At 37.7% G+C, this 24668-nt stretch overlaps 1 protein-coding gene across 1 annotated transcript; it reads right to left on the bottom strand.

Annotated features, from left to right (window-relative positions):
- Nucleotides 1–1212: 1212 nt before the first annotated feature.
- kiaa1456l.L (kiaa1456 like L homeolog) lies at nucleotides 1213–16231 on the bottom strand. Its single transcript, XM_018230138.2, has 4 exons — nucleotides 15613–16231; nucleotides 6228–6382; nucleotides 2691–2864; nucleotides 1213–2367 (listed from the first exon to the last, which is right to left on the bottom strand). The coding sequence occupies exons 2-4, from the start codon at nucleotides 6379–6381 to the stop codon at nucleotides 1337–1339; spliced, it is 1359 nt and encodes a 452-aa protein (XP_018085627.1). The 5' UTR covers nucleotide 6382; nucleotides 15613–16231; the 3' UTR covers nucleotides 1213–1336.
- Nucleotides 16232–24668: the final 8437 nt, after the last annotated feature.

Raw genomic sequence — 24668 nt, 5'->3', positions numbered from 1 at the left:
CTAATAACAATTATTGCTGTAGAGTTATTGCACACTAATCCAGGGTTGAATGGCTAAACATCGATATATAAGCCATCCGTGACCAAACTAGTCTATTAGAAAGTAGAACTGCATTCTGTAGATGTAGACATCACTATGCCCATCACAAGGAGCAAGAGTGCCAGAATGAAGGTGAATAAAATAAATATTGGTGTACAGGAACCACCAATGGGCCTACTCGATTAATATCTGATGTAAAATTTGAGCAGGAGGTAATACCAGGGTTTATTATGCATGTTGTTGCTTCTACTTGAGTCAATTGAATTGTATGCAAAGCAGCCACAAGTTTTGAATCTGGCACAATTTGCATTGCAACAACTCCACAATTGTACTGTTTCATTGCACAAATTGTGAAACAAGTTAAGGCTGGGTAAAAAAAAACTACATTGTTGCTAAAACAACATGCACAAATACACTGAGAAGTTCTCAATGTAAAATTAATATACAGTAGACATTTATTAACTAATAAAGAGCCAGGCTACTCTTTTCTTACAGAACATGTTTTAATCTTTTTATAATGAGATACTGACCTATTCTTCAACAAAAGCATCCAGTTCTTTGAGAGATAAAGGAAGTGGAAATCCACCCTGGCCTATAATGGTTTGATCATTTTTAGTACTGGTAAAAGATCATGAAAGGTGTTTATGTTGGTGAACTGATTTTGCAGTAAGGATAATTGCGCTTTATATTTTGGGTCATTGAAATATATGTTAATAGGCACTCTTAACATTGGCTCTTTAACCAGACATACAGTTTATGTTAATTAGGGGTCACAGAAGCTAGGGACTGCATCTTATGTTTCCTAAAGCAGCATTATTTTGAGCACCATTCGCCATTATGATTTTTTATTCAGTGCTGATACACTTGGAGTTTGCATAATAACCCAAGCCTTTTATGTATTACAGGTCAACTAATGCATTTTCCATTTTTTTAACTTGTGTAATATACCTACTGCAAAGAACTTTCCATTTTAACAAAGGTTCAATGTAAATCTACATCCTCCAAATTCTAAATACTGACAGATTTCTGCTAACTGTAGCACTGGCTCCGGGTATCAGGTGAGTGATTACAATCACTTGGGGGTGCCTACCTTTTGGCACCCCCAAATGATTGTGACTTTCTTTCTCCTTTAACTTAGAAACCTGATTTTAAGCATTACTATCACTCTATCAATTAATCTAGTAGCCTTTATTTTTGTGAGACACTTTAAGCATGTAAATTGTATTTGAAATAACTACCCCATTTTGTGTGATAAGACAAAAAGCTACAGTTTAATTGCATCTCTAATACAACTTTCCTAAATCTGAACATCATGATTGCTAATATTTTTCTTCTCTGCAACAATGCACCAGTTGCCATGGTCAAAGCAGGAGCTTGCAATTTGAAGTTCTGGTACATCTGTTTCCAGCAGACTGCTAAGCTCCCCCTCCCGGAACACATGGTAGTATCTCATGAATGCTTTGGAATCACTTTGATCATTCTCCTCTTCCCCAACCGATATAGTTTCATCCAAAATGGAATCATTTGATTCTGTTGTTGATGTTCGTTTTAATAATTTACAATGTGTAGGCTGTCTATCTTCATTGCTGCCAATATAGTTACTGTACGTTTCTTCTACCTGTTTGGGAACTTGCTTTGGGTCTCTAGGATCAAGTTCACAGAACTTCCCATTTTCATTTTGTCCAGCATTTAAAGCTATGATCCACTGAGTATTATTTTGTGGTTTATTTTGAATAAATACATCATCATCAAAGCTATGTTTCTTCATAAATAACCTTTCATGCCCAAGATCGACGCTGCAGTGCCGAGAAGGCTGGACAGATACAGGGCTGTTCACCCATCCACCGACTTGGCTGAGACACTTCATCTTGTCAAGATGCCTTCTCAAGGCAGATTCATCGAGCGATCGAGAGAAAAACCATGAACGGAGTGATCGACCTATGGAACTGTAAAGTCTGCTTTCATCATTTGGAAAAGTAATACAGCAGGATTCTGTGGATATGCAGTTGCCCGTTTTGTGTGATTGCTTACAATTCCCTATATTAATCATTTCAGTCCTTTCCAGCCCTACTATTTGTTTTGGTGTTGTGTCCAGTAGCTTATCATTATGGTTAATATTCATTTTATTTTCAGGCTGGTTGGTTTCAGAAGGACGTCGAGGCAGCAATGCTTTGTTCCAGGGCACAAATACATCTTGCTTTTCAAAGCGACGACTCTTTTGTTCCATTGCCCAAACGTACAGCATAATCCGACCTCCTGGAACTAATGTCCTAGCCATTTCCTTTATTGCTTGGATTCTTCTTTGCTTAGTGGAGAAATGATGAATCACTAGGAAAATAATAAGCACAGAAATTATTCGAATGATGATTAGCCCACTTATAGCATGAAATGAAAAACTAGGGTTTTTCCCCTATAAATGTATGAATAAATGAAGTCAAGGCCATTCTTTCAAATGTGGATGCAAAGAACAAGCTGTGTGTGTGTAACAAAAGACTAAATACAGTAAACTGTCATAAAGCCTCTAGGCCTTTACAAATATATATCCGTTGAAAAAGAACATATGTACTAACAGACTACTCTGTAGTACAATCATATTATTGATTCTAGAAACCATGTATTATACCCCGTAGGGACAGAATTAAAATTCTTACCACCAATGGAAATGACTGTGTCGAAGCACTGGTCTCTGAATGGCAGATTCAGATTGTCACATACCATAACTTCATGTTTGTTATTCTTGGCAATTTCCACTAGTGGCTTGCAGTAATCACATCCCAGATTGTATATTTCACTGTTAACACTCAGATATTTCCCAGTACCACATCCTAATAGATTAAAAAAAAGTTTAATCAGTTTTAGCTGTTTCAATTGCATATATTCTTTCAGCACATTTAAGTCAACATTAGGTTGTTAACTGCAGTATCTACTGATGCATTATTAATACGATACATCTGTCTGCTCCACCCCAAAGAGATTTAAAATGTCTAACCAAATGTGGGATTAGTGCTGCTAAAGATTAATTCCCCTTTGGGCTGCCGGTATCATTCACCGGGCTTCACTGCTATTTATAATTCTACCCTCATTTACCAATCTCAACAATCCTGAAACATGAACTTAATTTTTTACTGGAATATATATATATATATATATATATATATATATATATATATATATATATATATATATATATATAATATTGCAACAATGTTTAATGCAAAATTACACATACTGTATAACATCAAACTTCAAAAATTTTCACAGTTTAGTAACACTGACTTCATAAGATCACGTGTCTTGAATCCATACAGCTGTGTCAAACTCAATTTAGCTCTTTCTATTTGAATTCAGTTGGGTATATTTCAAAATGGATTGTATAAGAATACAAGATATTCTTGATTGAGCTGTTAATGTTGTTTAGGGTCAATGCAAGGTATCCACCATCATAGACAAGGTTAAGAGTCAACATAAGGTGTCTGCCAATCTACCAAATTATAGTAAAGTTACCTTACAAAAGTTCATTTTAGAGAATATCAGGGGAATGTAATAAAAGTCGCAAAGAGCAAACAATTCGCACCAATAGGACTAAAAATCCACATCTTGCAATGTAATATTGTTCCTTAAACTGTTATTGCATTGCGAATTTTAATTGCGCATTGCGAATTTTAATTGCGCACTCATAAGAAGTGCTTGAAGGTGTCGTAATCTTTTGGAGCAAACATAACGACTTTTTCAGTAAGAAGTTTTATTACATTGACTGCGCATTGGCGCAAACTATAAAATTCGCAAACGGTCTTTCACTGTCGGAAGTGGTCGCTAAACAGTTTCCGGGCTCGCAAAAGCTATATTAAATTCGCACAAAGCAAAATTTGTTCGCGCAAAGGCATAACTTTTCGCATTGCGAATAGTTTTTCCGTTAGCGATTTTTATTACATTCCCCCGTAAATCCCTTAATTCTCTGGCTTTTCTGTCTGCTCTTGAGCAAGTGCAGCAAACAGCATGTAGACATGTTATTTATTATAATCTAAAATGCTGATTCACTCTATTAGCCTGTAAGCAGACCCTGTATGTTTTTTCTTTTATGGATAAATACGGAAAATGTAAAGTCTGTAGAACTATTGATTGTGGCACCAATGGAGATACTTGATATCTGCCTATGTATATTAGGCAATGTCACCATTGGGTGGAGTGTTGTAATAACTCAAGGTTGTTGCTTAACCCCACTGGTTCACTTAGAATGTGGTTAAAATCCATAGACTGTATTATTGTTAAACACATGGCTATTTCTTTAACGTTATAGGGCCGATGTACAGCAGCTGTAAGTGTTTTTTAGTGATGCAAAATGTTCGTTTTCTGCTTTAGTTTTGCTGTAAGAAAGGATTAACTGGAGTCAAGTAAGATGTTTTAACAGCATCTATGACGTATATGGACTCCAAACTGAGCAAAAGGTGTTTTTTTTAACTTAATACCTTATATTTCCTACCTAATATTGCCATCTTTGCTTTTAAATCTAAACAACCTCAAATATAGGTATGGAATGAATTATCTGGAAGGCTTGGGATCTGGGGGTTTTCGGAAAAAGGGTCTTTCCTTAATTAGAATCTCCATATTTAAAAAATGAGTTAAACATTAAATAAACCCAATAGGATGGCTTTGACAATATGGGTTCATACACTTCAGTTACCATCAAGTACAAGACATTGCTTTATTATAAAAAAAAATAAGAAAGTAAAAGAAAATAGTTATCATTTTTAAAATGTAGAATTATGGGCTCTTTGGGAGAAGGCCTTCCCATATTTAGAGCTTTCTAGATAATGGGTTTCCCATATCTGTGCAAATATAATCCAATAAAAGATAAGATTTTCACAAGGGAGTCAAAACATTATGCTTTCCGGATTATGGAATTTTTGAGAAATTAACAGGGTATCAAAACATTTTTTAAATGATTTTTGTAATAAAATTATATATTCCTATTTAATTATAATAGGGCATATATATGCATTGCCACATGGATACAGTAAATAAAAATCTGACTAATTTGTCTAATAGTCACCCTTGCTTATTGCAAGCCTTGAGCTGTTTTATATCAGTGCTTGAGAGGTCATGACTACTGCTGTCTAGCTCATAAATCGTGATGATTACAAATAAGATGCTCATAGCATTAAACTGATCCAAAACAATCTGCATCCATCTGAAAATATAACATGATTATGAGGCATACCCTTTGTTCCTTATTTACTGAACAGAGAGATCAGCTCCAGAGGAAAAAAATCTTTATTTAGTTGAACTTCCTAGAGAGGCATGCTTTCAATGGGCTTCAATTTTTTTTTTGCTTAGGTTATCCTGAGGCTTCCCCATTGATAACAGTCAGTGACCCCTTCGAAAACTGATTAGTATAGAGTGCTGGCCTGTCCAGGAATATTTCCTGCTCTTTCCTTTGGCTAAGTCCTAGACAAAACATGTGTTCTCTGATATAATGTTCTCCAAAATCTAAATTATATGTTTGGTTTATAAAAGGCAGAACATAATTAATTGAATGTTTTATATGCAATTTGGTTCCTATTTACTAACATCAGCACTGGCTAGAGACCAATATGTTTGTTTTCTTTTCTACCAATGTTGATAATTGTAGCCCAGTATTTTTTCACTATTGAATGCTAGTGTGACTTGGGCCTAAGAGACAAAGTAGACTTCAATGTAATACAGTCAAACAACATAAACACACTCAGTATGCACACTTCTCTCATTGTAAAAAGCCCCTCTACTGTCAACCAATCCCTCTTCATAATGAATTACAAAGACTTGCAGTAAACGTGCTTCCATACATTCCTTACAACTTAGTGCTTCAACCTTTCTTTTGATTTTTAAGAATAAGCTGCATAGCATTAAAGTGTTTGGACAGGCCTCGATTTGTAATTGATGTTTGGTGTGATCCTGGCCACAAGTTCACAATTCAAGATTAGAACACTACCACCCATAAAAGAAAATACATTTTGAAATTCTAAAAACAAATTGTTATAAATACAGTAGAACCCCCATTTATCATTTTTCAGGGGACCAGAAAAAAATGGTGTAAAATGAGGGAAAACTTAAAATCAGGGGATGTAATATGGGGGTTCTACTGTATATCACTAAGCAATCAGTATACAAATACATTGTTTTTACACCATCACCTCCTATGAATATTTTACCTATGTCCACAATGAGACTGCCAGGCTCTTGTTCCAGAAGAAACTGGCGCACCTTTGGCCAGGCTTTACTTTGCACTTCATTGAAGTAAGGGGCTGTGCTTTCATACACACTATGAACATGTTGCTTTTCAAGTTGGGTCGCTTCATGTTCCATTCTGTAAAGCAACAGAACTGGGTTACGACTCCATTATATCCTGATTCCTTATTTACATACATTGTAAATACATTGTTGCCTGATTAAAACAACGCAATAAACTGTGAAAATGCTGAATATACACACTTGCCAACTGGCCAAATCTGGACCCACGCCTGACTCTAACCCAGCCCAGCAACACCCGCAGAGCGGCATAGGTGGACGGTGGCGAGAGTAGCTCCCACTTGCTCTTCGCGTAGATAGACAGGTATTTGCACGTGTGGGAACTTTGGAAGGAAGGTTTTGGGTACTTTTTGTTAAATACTCAAATACTTTGTCAAATATTTTGGTACTTGAATAACAGTACAATATTTTCTATTTTGAATCCACCATTCCACCTTGTGCGTTTTTTTAATTATATGTATTTTTAAGGACAAGGTCCTGCACTGCCTTGTATTTATAGAGCAGCGTGTCCAGGTGATAATGGGCAACGTGTTTTAGAGTAACACAAATTAAAGGTCAAGTTTTAGCAACAATGTAACAATTGTTGTGTGAACTGGTGTATTGGAAACAACACGAGGAAATGTATCTAATACACATTTTACTCTACATTTTTGCAATTTTGGAATAGTAGCACCCATACCTTACCCTAACCCGGTGTGCACCTTTATCGATATACCTTCGACTGCCCCCCTTTGACATAATAGAAGGGGGCAGGGCACGGCCGGCGAAAGCATATAAAAGTATGCGCACAGAAACGGAAGTGGGGCAGTAAAAGGTTGAAGGAGGAATATGCATAGGCTAAATTTCAGCCCGTACCCACCCACAGCCCAGAGACAGTGTGCGCAAGTTGCCCTGAACCCGCCCAAATCGCAGGCTTTGGCCTGGCCCGCACATCACTTATCTATACCTTATAAGCCTTTAACCCTGATAAACAGCAGTTATTGTCCTACAGCTGTAGCCATGGCTACTAAACTCTGAAATAGAAAAGACCTTTGAAGACTGAAAGATGATAACATGATTTTTCTATCTCTCTCTCTCTCTCTCTCTATCATCTATCTATAATCAGTCATTTATGTGACTACCATGCTGTTGAATTCTAACCACTGTGTATAATATATGCAGAAATGGACTTAAAGGCTGAGTGCCCTGATTGTGTGAAAGGCTCAAAATAAAAACTTACAGGATTTATAAATATCCTGCAATCAAAATTAAAGAAAATGGTTATAGTCTGTTACTCATCCTCTGTAAAGCACACACTTGCTCAAATGCTTAATGATAATAATTGAAAAACCTGGTAAACTGTAGTTTATTATTATTAGTAACATATTTACAAAGCACCAATATATTCAATATGCCATATAATAGAAGGTATTTACATCAAATGTATAGATGACATTCAAAAATACATACAGTACATATAACAACTATACACAACTATATACTATATATAACTATATACAACAAAATATAAAACTGATATAGGATTACCAGACCTCTTGAAAATTTAGGGGCATGTCTAGAAAATCAAGCTAGAAGGGCTGCCCTGATAGCTATTTAACTGAAATGCAATCAATGCCCTGGTCAACATTTACTGTATTAGACATGACCCTGAATTTTCAAATGATCTGGTAACCATAAACAAGGGATGCACCGAATCCAGGATTCAGTTCAGGATTTGGCCTTTTTCAGCAGGATTGGGTGAATTCATATAGGTAAATTAGGGGTGGTAAGGGAAATCACGTGACGTTTCGTCACAAAACAAGGGAGTAAAAAAAAAAATTCTACTTTTTCCTTTCCAGATCCTAAATTGCATATGCAAATTGGGATTCGGTTCAGTATCTTTGGGGATTCAGCCGAATGCCAAATAGTAGATTTGGTGCATCCCTACCCTGAATGAATAAAGAATAAAAGAGGTAAAGATGGCCCTGCTCAGCAGAGCTTACAATATAAAAGTGGACTGAAACAGAACTGTGGCATGTAGAAAGAAAACACCATCAATTTATGGTGGCCGTGCACTCCCCAAATTTAGGGATGCCCAACCATTTGCTGACGTGATTATTGATCAGATATTAGTACAAACTGACTACCCCTATGGACAGGCAATTTGCTCTGATCTGACTGGTTGGTTCCCTGAGGCAAAAATTATGAAAAACATCACATTTAACTTGAAATTGAGCTGACTTACCTTAATACAGTATACCACTGGATATGCCAAGAGAAACAGGGGCTTCATCAAATAATAATACTAATGTACTAGTAAGAATCCAACAGAAACAGATTTGCTTTGTATTGATATCTCCTATGTTATGGTATGCAATATGATAGAGAGTGTGATATTCTAAACCAATTTGCAGTTGGTTTTCATTTTTTATTATTAGTGGTTTTTGAGTTACTTAGCTTTTTATTCAGTATGTTGAGAAATCTGGTTGCTAGGGTCCAAATGACTTGAATTAGAGACTGGAATATGAATTGGAGAGGTTCTGAATAGAAAGATGAATAATAAAAAGTAGCAATAACAGAGAATTAGTTTTTTTAAATGGGGGTCAGTGACCCCTGTTTGAAACCTGGAAAGAGTCAGGCGAAAAAGGCAAATCATTCAAAAACTATAACATACATGAAGGCCAACTGAAAAGTTGCTTGGAATTAGCCATTCTATAACATACTAAAGGTTAACTTAAACATCCTCCCAACAACTGATCCCCCCTCACTCTCCCATTGTAATATAGCCCACATATTTACTCTACTCTTAATATAATGTAGAACACATTTCCTTTGCCACAGTGTCATTTCTTTCTTCTGTCCTTTTTATTGTATGATATTCTATATATTTCTCTCACTGCCGCGCATGTTAACTACCTCCTTTCTACTTTACTCTACTTATTTTAACTGCCTTCATCAACTGATGTGTTCCACATTTTTACATTTTTAGGACACATTTACATATATTGTAGTTTCCAAAGTAATCCTCCCTTGCAACTTCTGTTTTGGTTAGAATCCTCGCAGCCGTGACAAATTTGCCTAAGCTGCCCTTGCCCCAGGGAACAAATGCAGACTGAAATAACTATGAGCTGGGACTCAATGTGCCTGAACGGTGTTCTGTACTATATGCAGTAACATATAAGGATAACGATTAAGATTCTTTAAAAAATAAATATTTTCAGTTTACATTATTACCTGATTTTTGTGGTTTTCTTGATTTCCTGCCCAGGATTAAGTATATGAACTGCTGTTCAAGGAGCAAAGCAGAGTTTTTCATTGTTTTATTATGGATTTGTTTTCAGTTCAGGGCTGGTGCTTAATTCCCTGGTGCTTTATACAGCATTCAAGTTGAACATTGCTTTCCCGCTGTCATTGTTTATTGCAGCCAAGCAAAATTCAAAGGATTCTATTTCCTCCTACAGTGCCCGACTTACTTTGTTACAGAGCCCCGGAACACAATATTCTCACATTTGTCCATTCAGTAAAGCAAATAATAGATGTTGCTTTAAAGAAAAGTATTTTTTAATGCACAGTGTAGTTAGGGTATTGGTTATACGACTCAAAGCAAAAATAATCCATTGTAAAGAGCTAACTGGAATATTTATAAAGGTGTGTATTATTTAATGAGAAACTGACAATAGAGTATCAAATTCTATATTTAAAAATGATGGCACCCACAATGTACTGGTGGTGGTATATACCAAGTGGTGATATTTGGTGTGCCTGCTGGTATCTTTTTTTACCAACCATTATAAATATGGCAAGTTATTGTGCTTTTCCCATAAATACAGAAATGCAGCACTGTATACGTGAGAGGCAGTATACAGGCAACCAAATGGACAACTCCTGTCTTGCCCTTCATTCAGGTTGCCACCTGTCTGTTTTTTTATTAGGACAGTCAGTAGAAATGGTAACATAACATAGTAACATAGTAAGTTAGGTTGAAAAAAGACACACGCCCATCAAGTTCAACCTTTTGATTTTTTTTTAACCTGCCTAACTGCCAGTTAATGCAGAGGAAGGCAAAAACCCCATTTGAAGCCTCTCCAATTTGCCTCAGACGGGGAAAAAATTCCTTCCCGACTCCAAAATGGACTAGTCCCTGGATGAACTTGTACTATAAGAGAAAAGGCTAGTAAGAATTGTCAGCCACATGGCGAAAACCGGTGCTCCAAAATGTTGTTTTCTCAGCCAGAGCATTTAGTAAATAACCTCAAAAAACATAGGAGCCCATTTATTAAACCTCAGATATATCTGGTCATGATTTATAAGGGAAAACTTGAATTTTTTCAATTTATTATACCCCAAAGCTGCTAAAAATCCTAAAAAATCCTCCATCTCAAAGCTGTCGAGGTCATATAAAAGTCAATGGCAGATGTTCCTGAAGTTGTTTTTTGACATCATGATCTGCTCTGGATTATCCGATAAAGGGCTAAGACTTTTTCTCACTGAATTAAAAACTCATGAACGAGATTCAATTTGAAATGCAATTCAATTCAGAAATACTTATCTCACTGTTTTTCACATGAAAACTCTATTGAAGTTTATGGAAAAAAACTGGAACTGAATTTGTAGACAATTTTTTTCTCCTTGATTTGAATCTCATCCATGAGTTTCCACGTGATAAACCAGGAGATAACTTTTTCTCACTGAATTGAACGTGGGCCGTTGTTGAGCTTTTGTAACGACAATTCAACAAAGTCGAGTTTTTGGAGCCTCAATCGTACGTTCTGAATTTCCATTTGATTTTTTAAATATATTTTATAGTGTTGCTTGACTAACATAATAAAATAGGAATTGGAATTATTTCTTAAGGTAACAGGCCCCTTTTAAAGGGGCTCAAATTGAAAGACTAAAATATAACAAAGATAATAAAACACAAAAGACAAAATGACCCATGATAGTTCTATAATTCTCAATGGGTTCATAAACTAAACTCTGAATTGTGGGTAAATATTGCACATTATTTGTCCAGTATATGCTGTAAGTTCTGTCAGCTACTATTTTTGTCTGCTCTTCTGGTTGAAACCAAAGATTGTCATGATGTTGGAACAAATGATTATCATGACCTCAGTAGATGGTTGAAGCTTAAGACTGTCACGACTCAGTCATTGGAATCAGTCATTGTTTTGACCTCAGTAGATGGTTGGAATCAATGATTGTCATGACCTAAGTAAATGACTGGGACAAATGATTGCTATGACCTCAGTAAATGGTTGGAACCAAAGACTGTCACAACCTCAGTAAATGGTTGGAACCAATGATTGTTATGACCTCAGTAGGACTTTCATGACTGCAGTAGATGGTTAGAACCAATAACTGTCATGACCTCAGTAGATGGTTGGAACCAATGATTTTGGAATCAATGATTGTTTTGACCTTGGTAGATGGTTGGAATCACTGATTGTCATGATCTAAGTAAATGACTGGGACAAATGATTGCTATGACCTCAGTAAATGGTTGGAACCAAAGACTGTCATGACCTCAGTAAATGGTTGGAACCAATGATTGTTATGACCTCAGTAGGACTTTCATGACTGCAGTAGATGGTTAGAACCAATAACTGTCATGACCTCAGTAGATGGTTGGAACCAATGATTTTGGAATCAATGATTGTTTTGACCTTGGTAGATGGTTGGAATCAATGATTGTCATGATCTAAGTAAATGACTGGGACAAATGATTGCTATGACCTCAGTAAATGGTTGGAACCAAAGACTGTCATGACCTCAGTAAATGGTTGGAACCAATGATTGTTCTGACCTCAGTAGATGGTTGGAACCAAAGACTTTCATGACTGCAATAGATTGTACAATCCAATGACTGTCATGACCTCAGTAGATGATTGGAACCAATGATTTTGTGACCTAAGTAGATGGTTGGAACTAGTCATGACCTCTGGCCTGGACTAGGGTAATGGTACACACTTTTTGTTGCCTGCTAAAATTTTGCTTGGACTGGATGTGTGTGGGTGGTGCTTCACAGTGAGGACAGTGAGGTTGTAAAATGCACTGCCAGATGATGTTGTGATGCCTGATTCTAATAACGCCTTTAAAAGTGGCTTGGATGATTTCTTGGACAAGTGAAATATCCAAGGCTATTGTGATACCAAAATCTACAATTAGTATAGATATTGGTATATATAGTTTATATGAGTGTATGGAGGGATCAGTGTGAGTGTGTGTATGGATGCTGGGTTTCATTTGGAGGGGTTGAACTTGACTTGGACTTTGGTCTTTCTTCAACCCAACTTAACTATGGATGACAAAATGCAAGAAAATTATATTCCGTTGACTATACTGGTAATCATGCTGACCCTGCTGGTGCAAAAACAAATCAGGCTCATATCACTCAGAAATGCTCGCATGTGAGAACACTAAATCACAAAGGAGATAAAACACCCCATGTGCCATTACTCTTAAGGTTTACAATGGATCTTCTGAACATCAGTACATTCCTAATTTGTATGAGTTTAATTATACAGAAAATTACACAGTACTATTATATAGTCTTCACAGCTGTGCTAGCCTTGGCCCTAATCTATTGTTATGATAGAAGTAGCTCTGTAATTGTGGTGCCAAAGCTGCTTTAAAGAATGGTTGGTTGACTGACTTGATTAATATTACGCTGCTAATCTGGAAAGACATTGTATAAAAAGGATGTAATTTCAGTGTGATGTGTCTCGTACAAATGTAAGATGAAGTATCCTGCCATGACACTTTATGGTGACGCGAGACACCCTGATGCCAGCAGCGCCCAAGCATGATGACATGTTTGTATTTCCCTAACAACCAAAGCATCAATATGAAAAACATTTAATGAGCACGGAAATTCTACTTTCCGTTCCTGCCTGTAATCCATTCTGGTTAATGTACAATAAATGCCATGCCTCTCAATAGGTTGGCATCATCTGTGACCTTCACATACAGTTGCAAAGTCTAATAATATAATTGACATGAACTGTGTTGTGCTACAACATTCTGTATAACAGGCTGCACTTATTCATCTGAAAAAATAGAATAAGACAGAGAGGGGGTTAAAGGATAGTTTTTCCGAAAGGTTTGTTTTTGATTCTATTAGTTCACTTACACTTTAAAACAGCAAGGACAGCAGAAGAATAAAATAGACTTCACTGAAGAATCTGGCTCCCATGCCCCCTTCTTCATTGAAAAAAGCTATGCACCACATCAATAACATTGGCATCATCTAGGCATAGCTACCATACAAGGTGAACCAGAAAAAGTACCAGAAAAAAAAAGCAAGTAAATATGGGATATAAAACTGATGCTTCCATATCGCCGTGGCGCTTCAGTTGACAATTAACATTCTTTTATGCTTAGGGACAGGATACCTTATAAAACTAGTAAAAAAATATTTTGGCTGCCATGGCTAGTAAGAGTTTAAGAGACAGGTAATGGGAGCAGGAGCTAGATTTATCATGACTGATTAGCAGTTAGAAACTTATTGCTGATTGGTTGCTATGAGCAACTGCACTTGTGCTATTTAGAACCTATGTTTGTATATGTGCCTTCCTGCCTTTTATGTAGACAGGCAGCACTTAGCAACTGCAGCAACCTCAAAGGTGGTCACCCCTGTGTATGAGAATCTACCAATGGGTTGCCCGAGTGATATCTAAAAATCAGGCGAGTTTAAAAATACCTTTAGACAAGGACCCTAGCTGAGTTAATCTAACTGGGAACAGAGAAATGACTGAATCCTTTATAAAATCAGATGGAAACATAATTTTGATTATTATAAGCTCAGTAATGAAATTGTATTGTTGGCAAAAAAAACAAACCCTACACACTTACACACTTAGCCCTGCCCTACTCCTCGTTCCAGGTGCCGACAACACTTTTCATACGTATTATTTAAAGCAATAAATTAAACTCACACAACCCTACATCCCCAGCCATTATCTTTGAAATAGCACCAAAGGTGCACTTGTTCCTGCAGTAGAAGAGCTAAATTTGGGGCATTGCCAGGTGCAAATGTTTGTTGGCACCAGCCAAGGAAGGGTAGACGCTGGAATCTAATTCAAGGATTTCACTTCTGTAAGGCAGTTGATACAATTGTAGGAAAGTCTCTTAAAAGGCCAGTGGTATTGCTGGCTGTGTTACATTACCTACTATATAATATACAGGTACAATATATATCTTGGGCATATGCATCAGGCAATCTATATATATATTATATATATATATATATATATATATATATATATATATATATATATATATATATATATATATATATATATATATATATAAATATATAATATATATATATATCACTGCTGTACATAAGAAACATAGCTGTTGTGCTACATCATCCCTTGGGTTGCCACCTTTGCTGATGGCTAAACCCAAACATAGGAGGGCTTCCTATATATAAATCTTTTTTTCCCTATTGATAACATTGGGATCAACCATCATTTTTACAGGCCAGGCTGGTAAAATACCAGCCAGGTGGCATCCCTAGGCAGAGCAGATCACATCGGGGGTGAGGTAGTGATGTAAGAACAGGCATGATGACATCAGAGGTGGGCACAATAATGTTGGTGGAGTTATGACATCAGGGCAAGGTCATTGCATCACTTACTGTAGATGCAACTGGCTGGATTTCTATACAATGTTTTAAAGTGTTGATGGCCAGTCCAGGTGGTAACCCTATATTCTGCTTGATGATTAAGCCCAATCCTTTAATTACAGGTGTGTGATCTATCATACAGAAATCAGTTATCCAGAAAGCTCTGAAATATAGCAATGCTAATTTAGAAAAAAACAATCGTATTTTTAATCGATTTGCTTTTTTTTTGTATTTGTAATAATAAAGGTATGTTAGTATTTAAATGCTTTTCATGTACAGTATTGGCCAGATTATTGTTCGGGGTTTCATAAGGCAGAAAGTTCCGAGCCAAACAAAAACCGAAATGTTCAGGTGGCAACCCTAATTATCCCAGGGCAGGCAACTGTATTATTCTTAGCAGCCCCTGGAAGAGTTGAAAGATAACTGGTCTATTGAGTGAAGCAAACAAGACAGAACAGAAAGATAGTACAGTAGAAGGTCAGGCTTCTGGGGGTGAGTCCAGCAAGTGCCTTTTATACTGCCAAATAGGATACCAGATCAGGTGAAAAACCAGAATGGGGATCAGTTTTGAAGCAGCTAGTGATGTATTGGCAGTGCCCCAGTCTGGTAACCTTAACCTGACCCAATACCCATAGCAACTCAATGTGAGGGCGCCTATAGGGTGCGCGTATTAATCTTACCTGATAGTGGAGCTCCCCTGTCACAGGCAATTCACAGCGTTGTGCCCATGTTGCATCACTCCGCCGCACAGACTGGCATGTGCCCCCTCCATATCAGCAGCCTGTGCGAGGCGGAGAGACAAGGACTAGTTACTGAGGGGTCGGGCAGGGCACATTGACCAGGGATGTTGCTGCCGAGCCAGTGTGAGGGAGAAGCGCAGCTCCCAGAAGCATCATCTTGGGAGATGGAGCGAGACACGGGCTGCCGGGGAGGGGGCTGGGACTGATGCTCATGTGACCTCGCTTCTCTTTTCCTGCCTTGTGCTCATATGCCTGCGAGGCGCGTGTAAATGGGAGTCGATGGGACATTAACAGTCACCGAGCTGCTCCGACCCAGTTCTGTGGTGTCTCCTGCCCAAACCTTTTTACTCCGCCGCTGCTGCTGCTTCGCACAAATCCTGAGGGAAAAGGGAAAGGCCTGTGGGACTGGAGCTGCCACTATTATTACTGTCCCCTGTCTAATCCATTATCTCTGCCTCTCAGTCACCTCAGCTGCAAAATGTTAAGAGGGAAAACATGAGGGTTGCCAAGTCTAATTCTCAAAACCAGCCAAAGTCAGCTACAAAACCAACCCAAAACTAGCCAAGAGGCACAAAAGTAGCCCAAAAATAGCACAATATGTGCAGTGAAAAAATAAATGAATTTATATGGAAATATACCTTTTTCAAATTTTTCCATGAAGCAAAACAGGACAGATTCGCCCGTCACCAGGGCCGTAACTACAGAGGGGGGCCCAGCGCCGATTCTGGGGCTGCTACCGCCTGAGGCAGCAGCCCAGATGCCGCCCCCCTCCTCTCCCGCTCCGCGCTTAAAAATTAGCGTCGGAGCGGGTTTTAGGGGGCAGTATCGCTAGTGCATTGAGTGCAATAGCGCTCTATGCACTAGCGGAGCCGAATTTCCGGGTTAAAACCCGGAAGTTTGGCTCTTAAAGTTACGGCTTTTTGCCGCCCCTTGTAACTGGCCGCTCGCTGGTAAAACAGTTCCACCTGTAGATATTTTGGTGACCAGCAGATTTTTGCCCCAAAATTGTCTGAAATTGAGGAAAGTCACTGGAGAATGGGACACTGGGATACAGAGCACAAAATCCGGTAACCCCCGACTTCTGCACAAGTCAGTCCCGTTGCATGCTGGGTATTGTAGTCTTACATTAAACTTGGCAGTCTGCAAATTGTTAAAAAATGACATTACCCAACATGCACAGGGAGACGCGTGCTTGGCACATTAGGGCAAGAAAAATAAACATTAGGGAAAGAAGAACAAACTAACCAAAGGCCCAAAAAGTAGCCCAAATCTGTACCTTGGCTAGTTTGTACTTTCAAAACCCATCTGGGCTTTAAATTAGTAGCCCAATTCGGCTGGAAAACCGCCAACCTGGTAACTCTGATGAGCACCCACTGTGGGCTTTGCTTTATATTGGGAGCTACGACCAAGCTTCTAGAGCTTCACAGTGACTTTTGCATCATTTTCTTTGATTTAGAGTGAAAACATAGAAGAACAGACTTGGGGATTGAGGTCTAAATCACCTCAACATATAAAAGACATTTTGTTACCTGTTTAGTTTGGGAAACCATAGGTCTTCCCAGCACACAGAGAAAGCTTCCCCTTTAAATACAGTGTGACGGCCCGTAGATGGTTTGAAAAGCCAGTCTGTCTGTCAGGCCAGTGATATAATTGTAGTAATATATCTTATTTATGAGGTATGGTAGGATAAATTCAATGTTGTGTATAATTCTTCTAGAACACATAATAGATCTAGTGCCAGTTACATATATAATACCCCAAAACATGAAGGAAAATGGAGTGCCAATTCCGTGTAAAATATCCTAGACCACATGACTGGATAAAAAATTCCATTTATAATATCATTGTCCTGGGTGTTGGTTAGCTTAGCCTTGCAGGGGCATAGCTTTTCCAAGCAAGGCTTTATTCAAATCTGCCTGTGGACGGGAAAGAAAAATTTGCGGCCATGCGCACATCAATACAGTATGTTTCCTTCGATTGGTTAGGGTGAACAATCCTAACCAATATCGTTGCAGTATGTCGAGGCAGAAGAGAAGTCAAGAGGAGCCACGTCTCCCAATCCCTTGAAGGCACTTTCATTGGAAGTACTGCTCAGTATTGGACACTGATTGTGAAATCACTTTCGCATTTACATATATATTTGATTCAGTTATTCTAAGCTAACCTGACTGGCTTGTCTTTGTGTGTGGGGTCCCAACTCCCAAGCACTGCTCAGACCGGATGTCTTCTATCAACATGCAAAATGCTTTTGGGGCCAGTGACTTTCAGGAGTATGTGAAGAGGTTCATCAGCTGCCCATGAAGTGATTGGACCTTCTAGAAAGTGAATAGAATGCAAGTGTGCTGTCGTATCTGTGTAGTTTGTCTCTTGTGCTATATGCTTGCTTAAGGGCAGAGATACGCAAAGATTCGGGGAGATTTAGTCGCCCATCGATTTAATCGCCTCTTCTTCGGGTGACTAATTTCCCCGAACTACCTTCCCACCAGCTAGAATCTAAATCGCCGACAGGATGGCACTCGGAACGCTTCGTTTTCTGAAGTTGCCTCACGAGGAAACTTCGGGCGACTTCAGAAAACGAAGCGTTCGGAGTGCCATCCCGCCGACAATTTAGGTGCTAGTCGGCGGGAAGGCTTTTTGGGGAGATAGTCTCCCTGAATCTTTGTGTGTCTCTGCCCTTAAAGGGCATGTAAAGGCAAAAAAATAAAATCCAATTTTTACTTTCTTTAATGAAAAGAAACCTATCTCCATTATACTTTAATTAAAAATGTGTACGGTTTTTATAAGAAACCTGACTGTATGCAGTGAAATTCTCCCTTCATTTACTGCTGTGGATAGGAATTGTCAGATGGTCCCTAACTGCTGAGCAGGGAAACAATCATACTTATGAACAGCAGGGGGAGCCCCCGCCTTACTTCCCAGCATGCAGAACTCAAGCAGCTTTGTTTATGACGATCCCTAAGCAGCCCAGACCACACTGAGCATGTGCACAGTCTTAGTCTTGCAAAGATGTTTAACAAAGTTACAAGATGGTGACCCCCTGTAGCCAACTTTGAAAGCATAAATCATTTGTTTGATTAGGCTTGTGGTGCAGTAAGTTCATGTTTATATTTAGTATACAAAATACAGCATTTCTAGCCTTATTCTATTTTAGACTTTACATGCCATTTAAGGACAAGGAAAGGTGAAATCATAGGGCTGCCATAAATAATGCACCCCACAGTGATTATATTCACTTACCTGATACCCTGAAACTGCTTCCCCAGGGAGACCAGCCCAGGGCATCAGGTAAGTGAATATAACTAAATGTTGGCACCCCCAACCCAGTAATTTACATTACTGTTATTTACAGTTCCCTATATATTTCCTCTGCTGAAGCCTGTCCTATTTTTACTCTCACTGTGCTGGCTCACAGACACTTCCCAGCACAGCATCTCATCTGTCGATCTGCCTAATAAATACAGTGGGATCCTGTCTCCAAGGCTGCACAGCACCACCTTCTACGACTCAGCTAACATGCAACTCTTCTTTATGATAGGCATTGGGAATTATGCATATTGTATAAATGGTTCTCTATTTTATTGCATTCCTCTTACATGACAAATCCTCTATTGCAGCATGGGCTTCATTGGAGCTAAAATAGTAAATACAGGTATGGGACCTGTTATTTAGAAAGGACCTAGGTTTTTCCAGATAAGGATTTTTCCGTAATTTGGATCTCCATAACGTAATTCAAATAGTTACATTTCCTAAAAAAATTATTCAAATATTTATTAAACCTAATAGGATGGTCTTGCCACCAATAAGAATGAATATGATATCTTAGTTAGGCTCGAATACAAAGTACCATTTTATTATTAAAGAGGAAAATGAAATCATTTTTAATTATCTGATTATCATCTCTGGAGGATGGCCTTCCCACAATTCTGAGCTTTCTGGATAACAGGTTTCCGGCTAACGGATCCCATACCTGTACTGAGGTTCATTTTTCCACAGTTTCTTCTGAAAGTGAGCAGCTGACTGAAGAATCAGTCCATGACTGATTCAATGCAAATGAAAAAAATGTTGGTTCTGCATAAATAATGCAAAAGAATAATCGGTTAAAGTACAAAGATAATAGCATTGTAAGCAGAGAGCCAGAAGGAGATGAGGAGCAAATCAAAGACCAGCCATCTGCTCACATTGGCCAGGAGGAGAAATAAGCAATTCTTTGCGTAGAGAGAAACACGATACTAATAACTCGTATGTTAAGTCAAATTAATTGTTTTCATTTTTGTTGTGGTCCTTTAGTATAGTTTTGACGGGGAATGGGCTCTTAAATTGATATAGCAAACAAATATCTAATTAAGAGGTGCTGTACGAGTCTATTTTTTTTTTTTTAAATCAAATCCAGTAGAAATGAGTTTTTCATTGGTATTTACTTCCCAGTAAACAGGTCCCTCTGCTAAGCAGTAAATTAAGTTGTCTGTCTACAGATCCGTAGCTACTGCATTTGCACTAAGCAGCTGTTTCAAAATGCCATTTTTCTTTTGGTATTACCAGTGGGTAACTATGGCTAAATGCATGATGTTTTCATAAAGGCACCAGATAGGTGAGGAACAATTAAAGGGATTGTTCACCTTGGAGTAAACATTTAGTATGATGTAGAGAGTGATTTTCTGAGACAATTTGCAATTACTTTTCATTTTTTATTATTTGTGGTTTTTGAGTTATTTAGTTTTTTATTCAGAAGCTCTTTAGTTTGAAGTTTCAGCAATATGGTTGCTAGGGTCCACATTACCCTAGCAACCATGCATTGGTTTGAATAAGAGACGGGAATATGAATAGGAGAGGTCTGAATAGAATGATGAGTAAGAAAAAGTAGCAATAACAATAAATGTGTAGACTTGCAGAGCATTTGTTTTTGGATGGGGTCAGTGAACCCCAACTTGAAAGCTGGTAACATACAGAAAGAAAAAGGCAAATAATTCACAAACTATAAAAAAAGAACAAATGAAGACCATTTGAAAAGTTGCTTAGAATTGGACATTCTATATCGTACTAAAGGTTAATTTAAAGGTGAACCATCCCTTTAAAGGCATATACATGTCTTAAAGGAGAAGGAAAGCTACAGAGGCATTTTATTGGCAATAGATTAGCTGCAATAGTGCAACTTAGAATGCTATATTTATTCTGTAGAATGTTGTACCATACCTGAGTAAAAAGCTCTAAAAGCTCTCTATGTATTTAGGATAGCAGCTGCAGTATTAGCTTGGTGTGACATCACTTCCTGCTTGAGTCTCTCCCTGCTCAATTATAGCTCTGGGCTTATATTACAGCAGAGAAGGGGGGGAGAGGAGCAAACTGAGCATGCTCACGCCAAGGAGGTTTAAGCTGAAGGCAGGAAGTCTGATACAGAAGTCCATGTGTACACAAAAGAAGGAAAGAAATGCAGTGTTTCTTTTGACAGGGGACTCAGAAAAACACTACTTTGAGGGTTTACTGGTATATTTGTGTGGACCTTTCTGATAAGGCTTATTTACTTTTAACCTTTCCTTCTCCTTTAAGAATGTTTTGGCATATATAGATATTGAGGCAAGTGGATATCCAGAAACAATGCATCCAGGAACTACATAAGCTAGACTCACAAAGGGAAAAGTTTTGTCCGCCCATGGAGGCATATTTATTATGAGGTGAAAAAAAACAGTAGAATAATTTGCCAGGCATTGCCATGTTAGAAATGGAGTAATTTATTTAAAAAAAAATTTCTTTGAGCAATTGCTGCCGGAATTTACTTACAAAGGTCTGAAAATAACGGCGGCAAATCTGGCATTCACATGGCGTAAAATATCACACACCTTGATAAATTCGCCATTTATTTTACACAGCTTTTTACACAGTTTTTTCAGCAAATTTCATTTTACACAGCATAATAAATAGGCCCTATAATGTAAAGGGAGCTCTTGGTGCCAAATTAAAGCCTATGCACTTTATATAAAACTATACCCCCCCCAGAATGAATACTTAACCAAGTGATAGTTTATATCATGTTAAATGGACTATTGAAGAATCTTACCCAACTAGAATAAATAGATATATGTATATATAGATATATATATATATATATATATATATATATATATATATATATATATATATATATATATATATATATATATATATATATATATACTTGTACTTGTACTTCTTTTATCTTGAGACACCATTTTGTAATAACCTTTATGCTGCCGCAGAGATCACCTTACCAGAAATACTGCAGCTGTAACTGTAACAAAGAAGAAGTGCATATTAGCTCATGTGACCTGATATGCATGTTTTGTTTGGTTTGTTTGTGTGCACTGTGAGTCATACCATCCCAGGGGGCGGCCATTAGTACTTAAAATGACAATTTTGTATTTAGGATTACCCAATGGCACATACTGCTAGAAAAGGATAGTTTTAAAAAAAAAATGGTTTATTTCGACGGAGAAGGGTTTTTACATATGAGCTGTTTTATGCAATATATTTTATAGACACCTACATTGTTTGGGGGTTTAGTTTTCATTTAATTAAGGCACCCCAAACATTTATTTTACTGCATTTTTTTGCTAGTACTTTTTAATTCAATTTTACAGTGTGTCTAACTTTCCTTTTTGGTACCACACTGAAATATGACACAGTTCCAAGTCTTATGCGAACATACTTGTCATTTTGAACAAGGAAGCCTGGGTGAAGGGATTTGGTTTCAGCATGTATGCAATTGGAAATAAACCAGAAATATAATTTACTAGGAAAGCTTAAGTCGTATGGGAAAAAGTTTGTGCGAGACATTATTGTAATTAGCTGTTGTACTTTATTAGTGTTTCCTTTACATGGACAGCACATGCAATGTACATCTTTAGCACAAACTTGTTGAAAATATTTTCGTCCTATTTTTTTCAATTATAAACGCTAATGAATTATTATTTTTTACCTTTATCACCTCCCCACAACTCCACTATAATGAGCATTGTTTGTTTAAATATAGATAAGGAGCTCTGTGTAAACAAACCTTTATCTTTTCCCAGGGACAATTTATCCCAATGTGTGCTCAGGCATGTCTGTGACAAATTTTTCTTCGATGACAAAAAACATTTTGGTGATTCATGATGAATGCTCTCCAGTGTCAATCTTTGAGATAAAAAGGAGCTTATTGAACAAAGGGTTCTCAGTAAACTGGTTATTTAATAAACGACCTTCTTTTCCTCCCCCAGTTGCACTTAAGAAGAACCACAGGAAGTTGGACTGAGAAAAAGGTTTCAATTTCAGTGCTCGTCTTGTTCAGTGTACAAAATAACAGAAGCCATATTTCTTAATTAATGGGTAGGTGTTTTAAATTACTACATTTTGTAAGGTAATTTGGAATGAGAGAGGTAGTGTTTTTTACATTTTTCTATTTTCTGTATATGCACTGCTATTATGTGCTATAATTACTAAATGCCATTTGCAAATAACATTTCAAGTGGGCAGCTCTTAACCCAGTGCTTGTTCCAATACTGTTTTATTAGTTGCATTTAGTACTTCAAGATCAGGGGGTAAAAGCCATCATAGCTCAGAACATTTACAAATTGAACAATTGTTATATTTGGCCTCCATCCAGCAACAAAAATTCCTTCTCCGTTGTGAGAATGGCACAAATATCTGATGGTCCAGTAGAAGGTTCTGACTAATAGAATCCCCAGAGATGACACATTCATATGTTACTCATCACTCTGACATGACCTTCATCCCCAAGACTTGGAAACCAAAGATAAATGTTGTTTAATCAGTCCAAATGGAGAAGCATCCAAATATTTATTGTTCCATGACTGCATTTTGTCTAGACACAGATTACTGTTCAGTTTTCACTAAATGAAGATAGTGATCTCACTGGCTGGGAATAACACAATTTCAGTGGATGTAGTAGTTTTAACAACATTGTATAACTCATAACTGCTCTTCTTTGTCATAATAATGTCACCCCTAATATTTTAGGCAACAACATAAATATAAATAATCTAAATATAAATAATAATCTGGACTTTCATCTCCTTTGCATAATTACAGCCCACGGGTAGTGCACGACTGAAAGTGTAGCTTTAGAAATTTAGTTCCATGTAGCCAAGGTGCAACTTCCAGGCTCCTTACTCCAAGGCTTGAACTAGGGGGGGGGGGGGGCAGGAGAGGCCAGTGCCTAAGACACAATGGTGGGGGGAGGGCACTAGGTATTACATGCTTTAGCAATGTATATGGGCAAATGTTGAAACGTGCAGAATGAACTGTGAAAAATAGACCAAATATAGAGCAGAGATTCGGCAGGATTTTGAACCAAATCTGAATGTTAATTTCCCTAATCAAATTTGACCAAAATCAACAAACTTGCGACACAAGCTGTGAACACATATTTATTGCTGTCAGTTGTCCAGAGCTATAAAGAAGAACTAAAGTTTAATAAAGAAGTAGGCTTGAAATGCTGCACGTTATGTTGTGGGCTTCTGTACCAGCCCATGGCAGCTGCCTTGTAGCTCCCCATCTTCTTTTCTGCTGATTCACAACATTCCTTGTGTTGTTGTCACTTATCAGAGGTTAGACTTAAAATGAATATATAGAATTAATAACTGACTGCCTTCATGAAAATGAATAGCTGGCCTACATGGAAATAGACGTTGGAAGGAATAGTAACAAGACCTTGAAAGGGTCACCATTGCCCTTTAGCAAAGCCACAACATCATCACCTTGTAAAATTTTCTTACCCAGCCTTCCCTTTTCCCAGCTCTTCCAACCTCAATTCAGCTCCACTAATCCAACACATATTTTAAGAATGTCCTCAGCTGTGCTGCATTTCCATGTCTATATCTAGAGCACAGCAGATCAATAGAGCACGCTACAATATGCAAATAGAAATAACAAGATCTATAGGGAATATATAACACATCAGTATAGAACCAGAAAGCTGCTACATTGCACATGACATCTGACAAAGCATTACTGATGCTATCAGC

Source organism: Xenopus laevis, chromosome 1L, assembly GCF_017654675.1.
Source record: "Xenopus laevis strain J_2021 chromosome 1L, Xenopus_laevis_v10.1, whole genome shotgun sequence".
Lineage (NCBI taxonomy): Eukaryota > Metazoa > Chordata > Amphibia > Anura > Pipidae > Xenopus > Xenopus laevis.
This window is presented reverse-complemented; position numbering and strand designations above follow the sequence as displayed.

Excerpts from the sequence above, each read along its gene's own strand:
- kiaa1456l.L (XM_018230138.2), bottom strand. The coding sequence starts at position 6,381 with ATGGAACATGAAGCGACCCAACTTGAAAAGCAACATGTTCATAGTGTG. Across the intron at positions 2,865-6,227 it reads CAGTCTCATTGTGGACATAG|GATGTGGTACTGGGAAATAT; the intron begins GTAAAATATTCA and ends TTAATCTATTAG. Across the intron at positions 2,368-2,690 it reads CACAGTCATTTCCATTGGTG|TGATTCATCATTTCTCCACT; the intron begins GTAAGAATTTTA and ends TTATTTTCCTAG.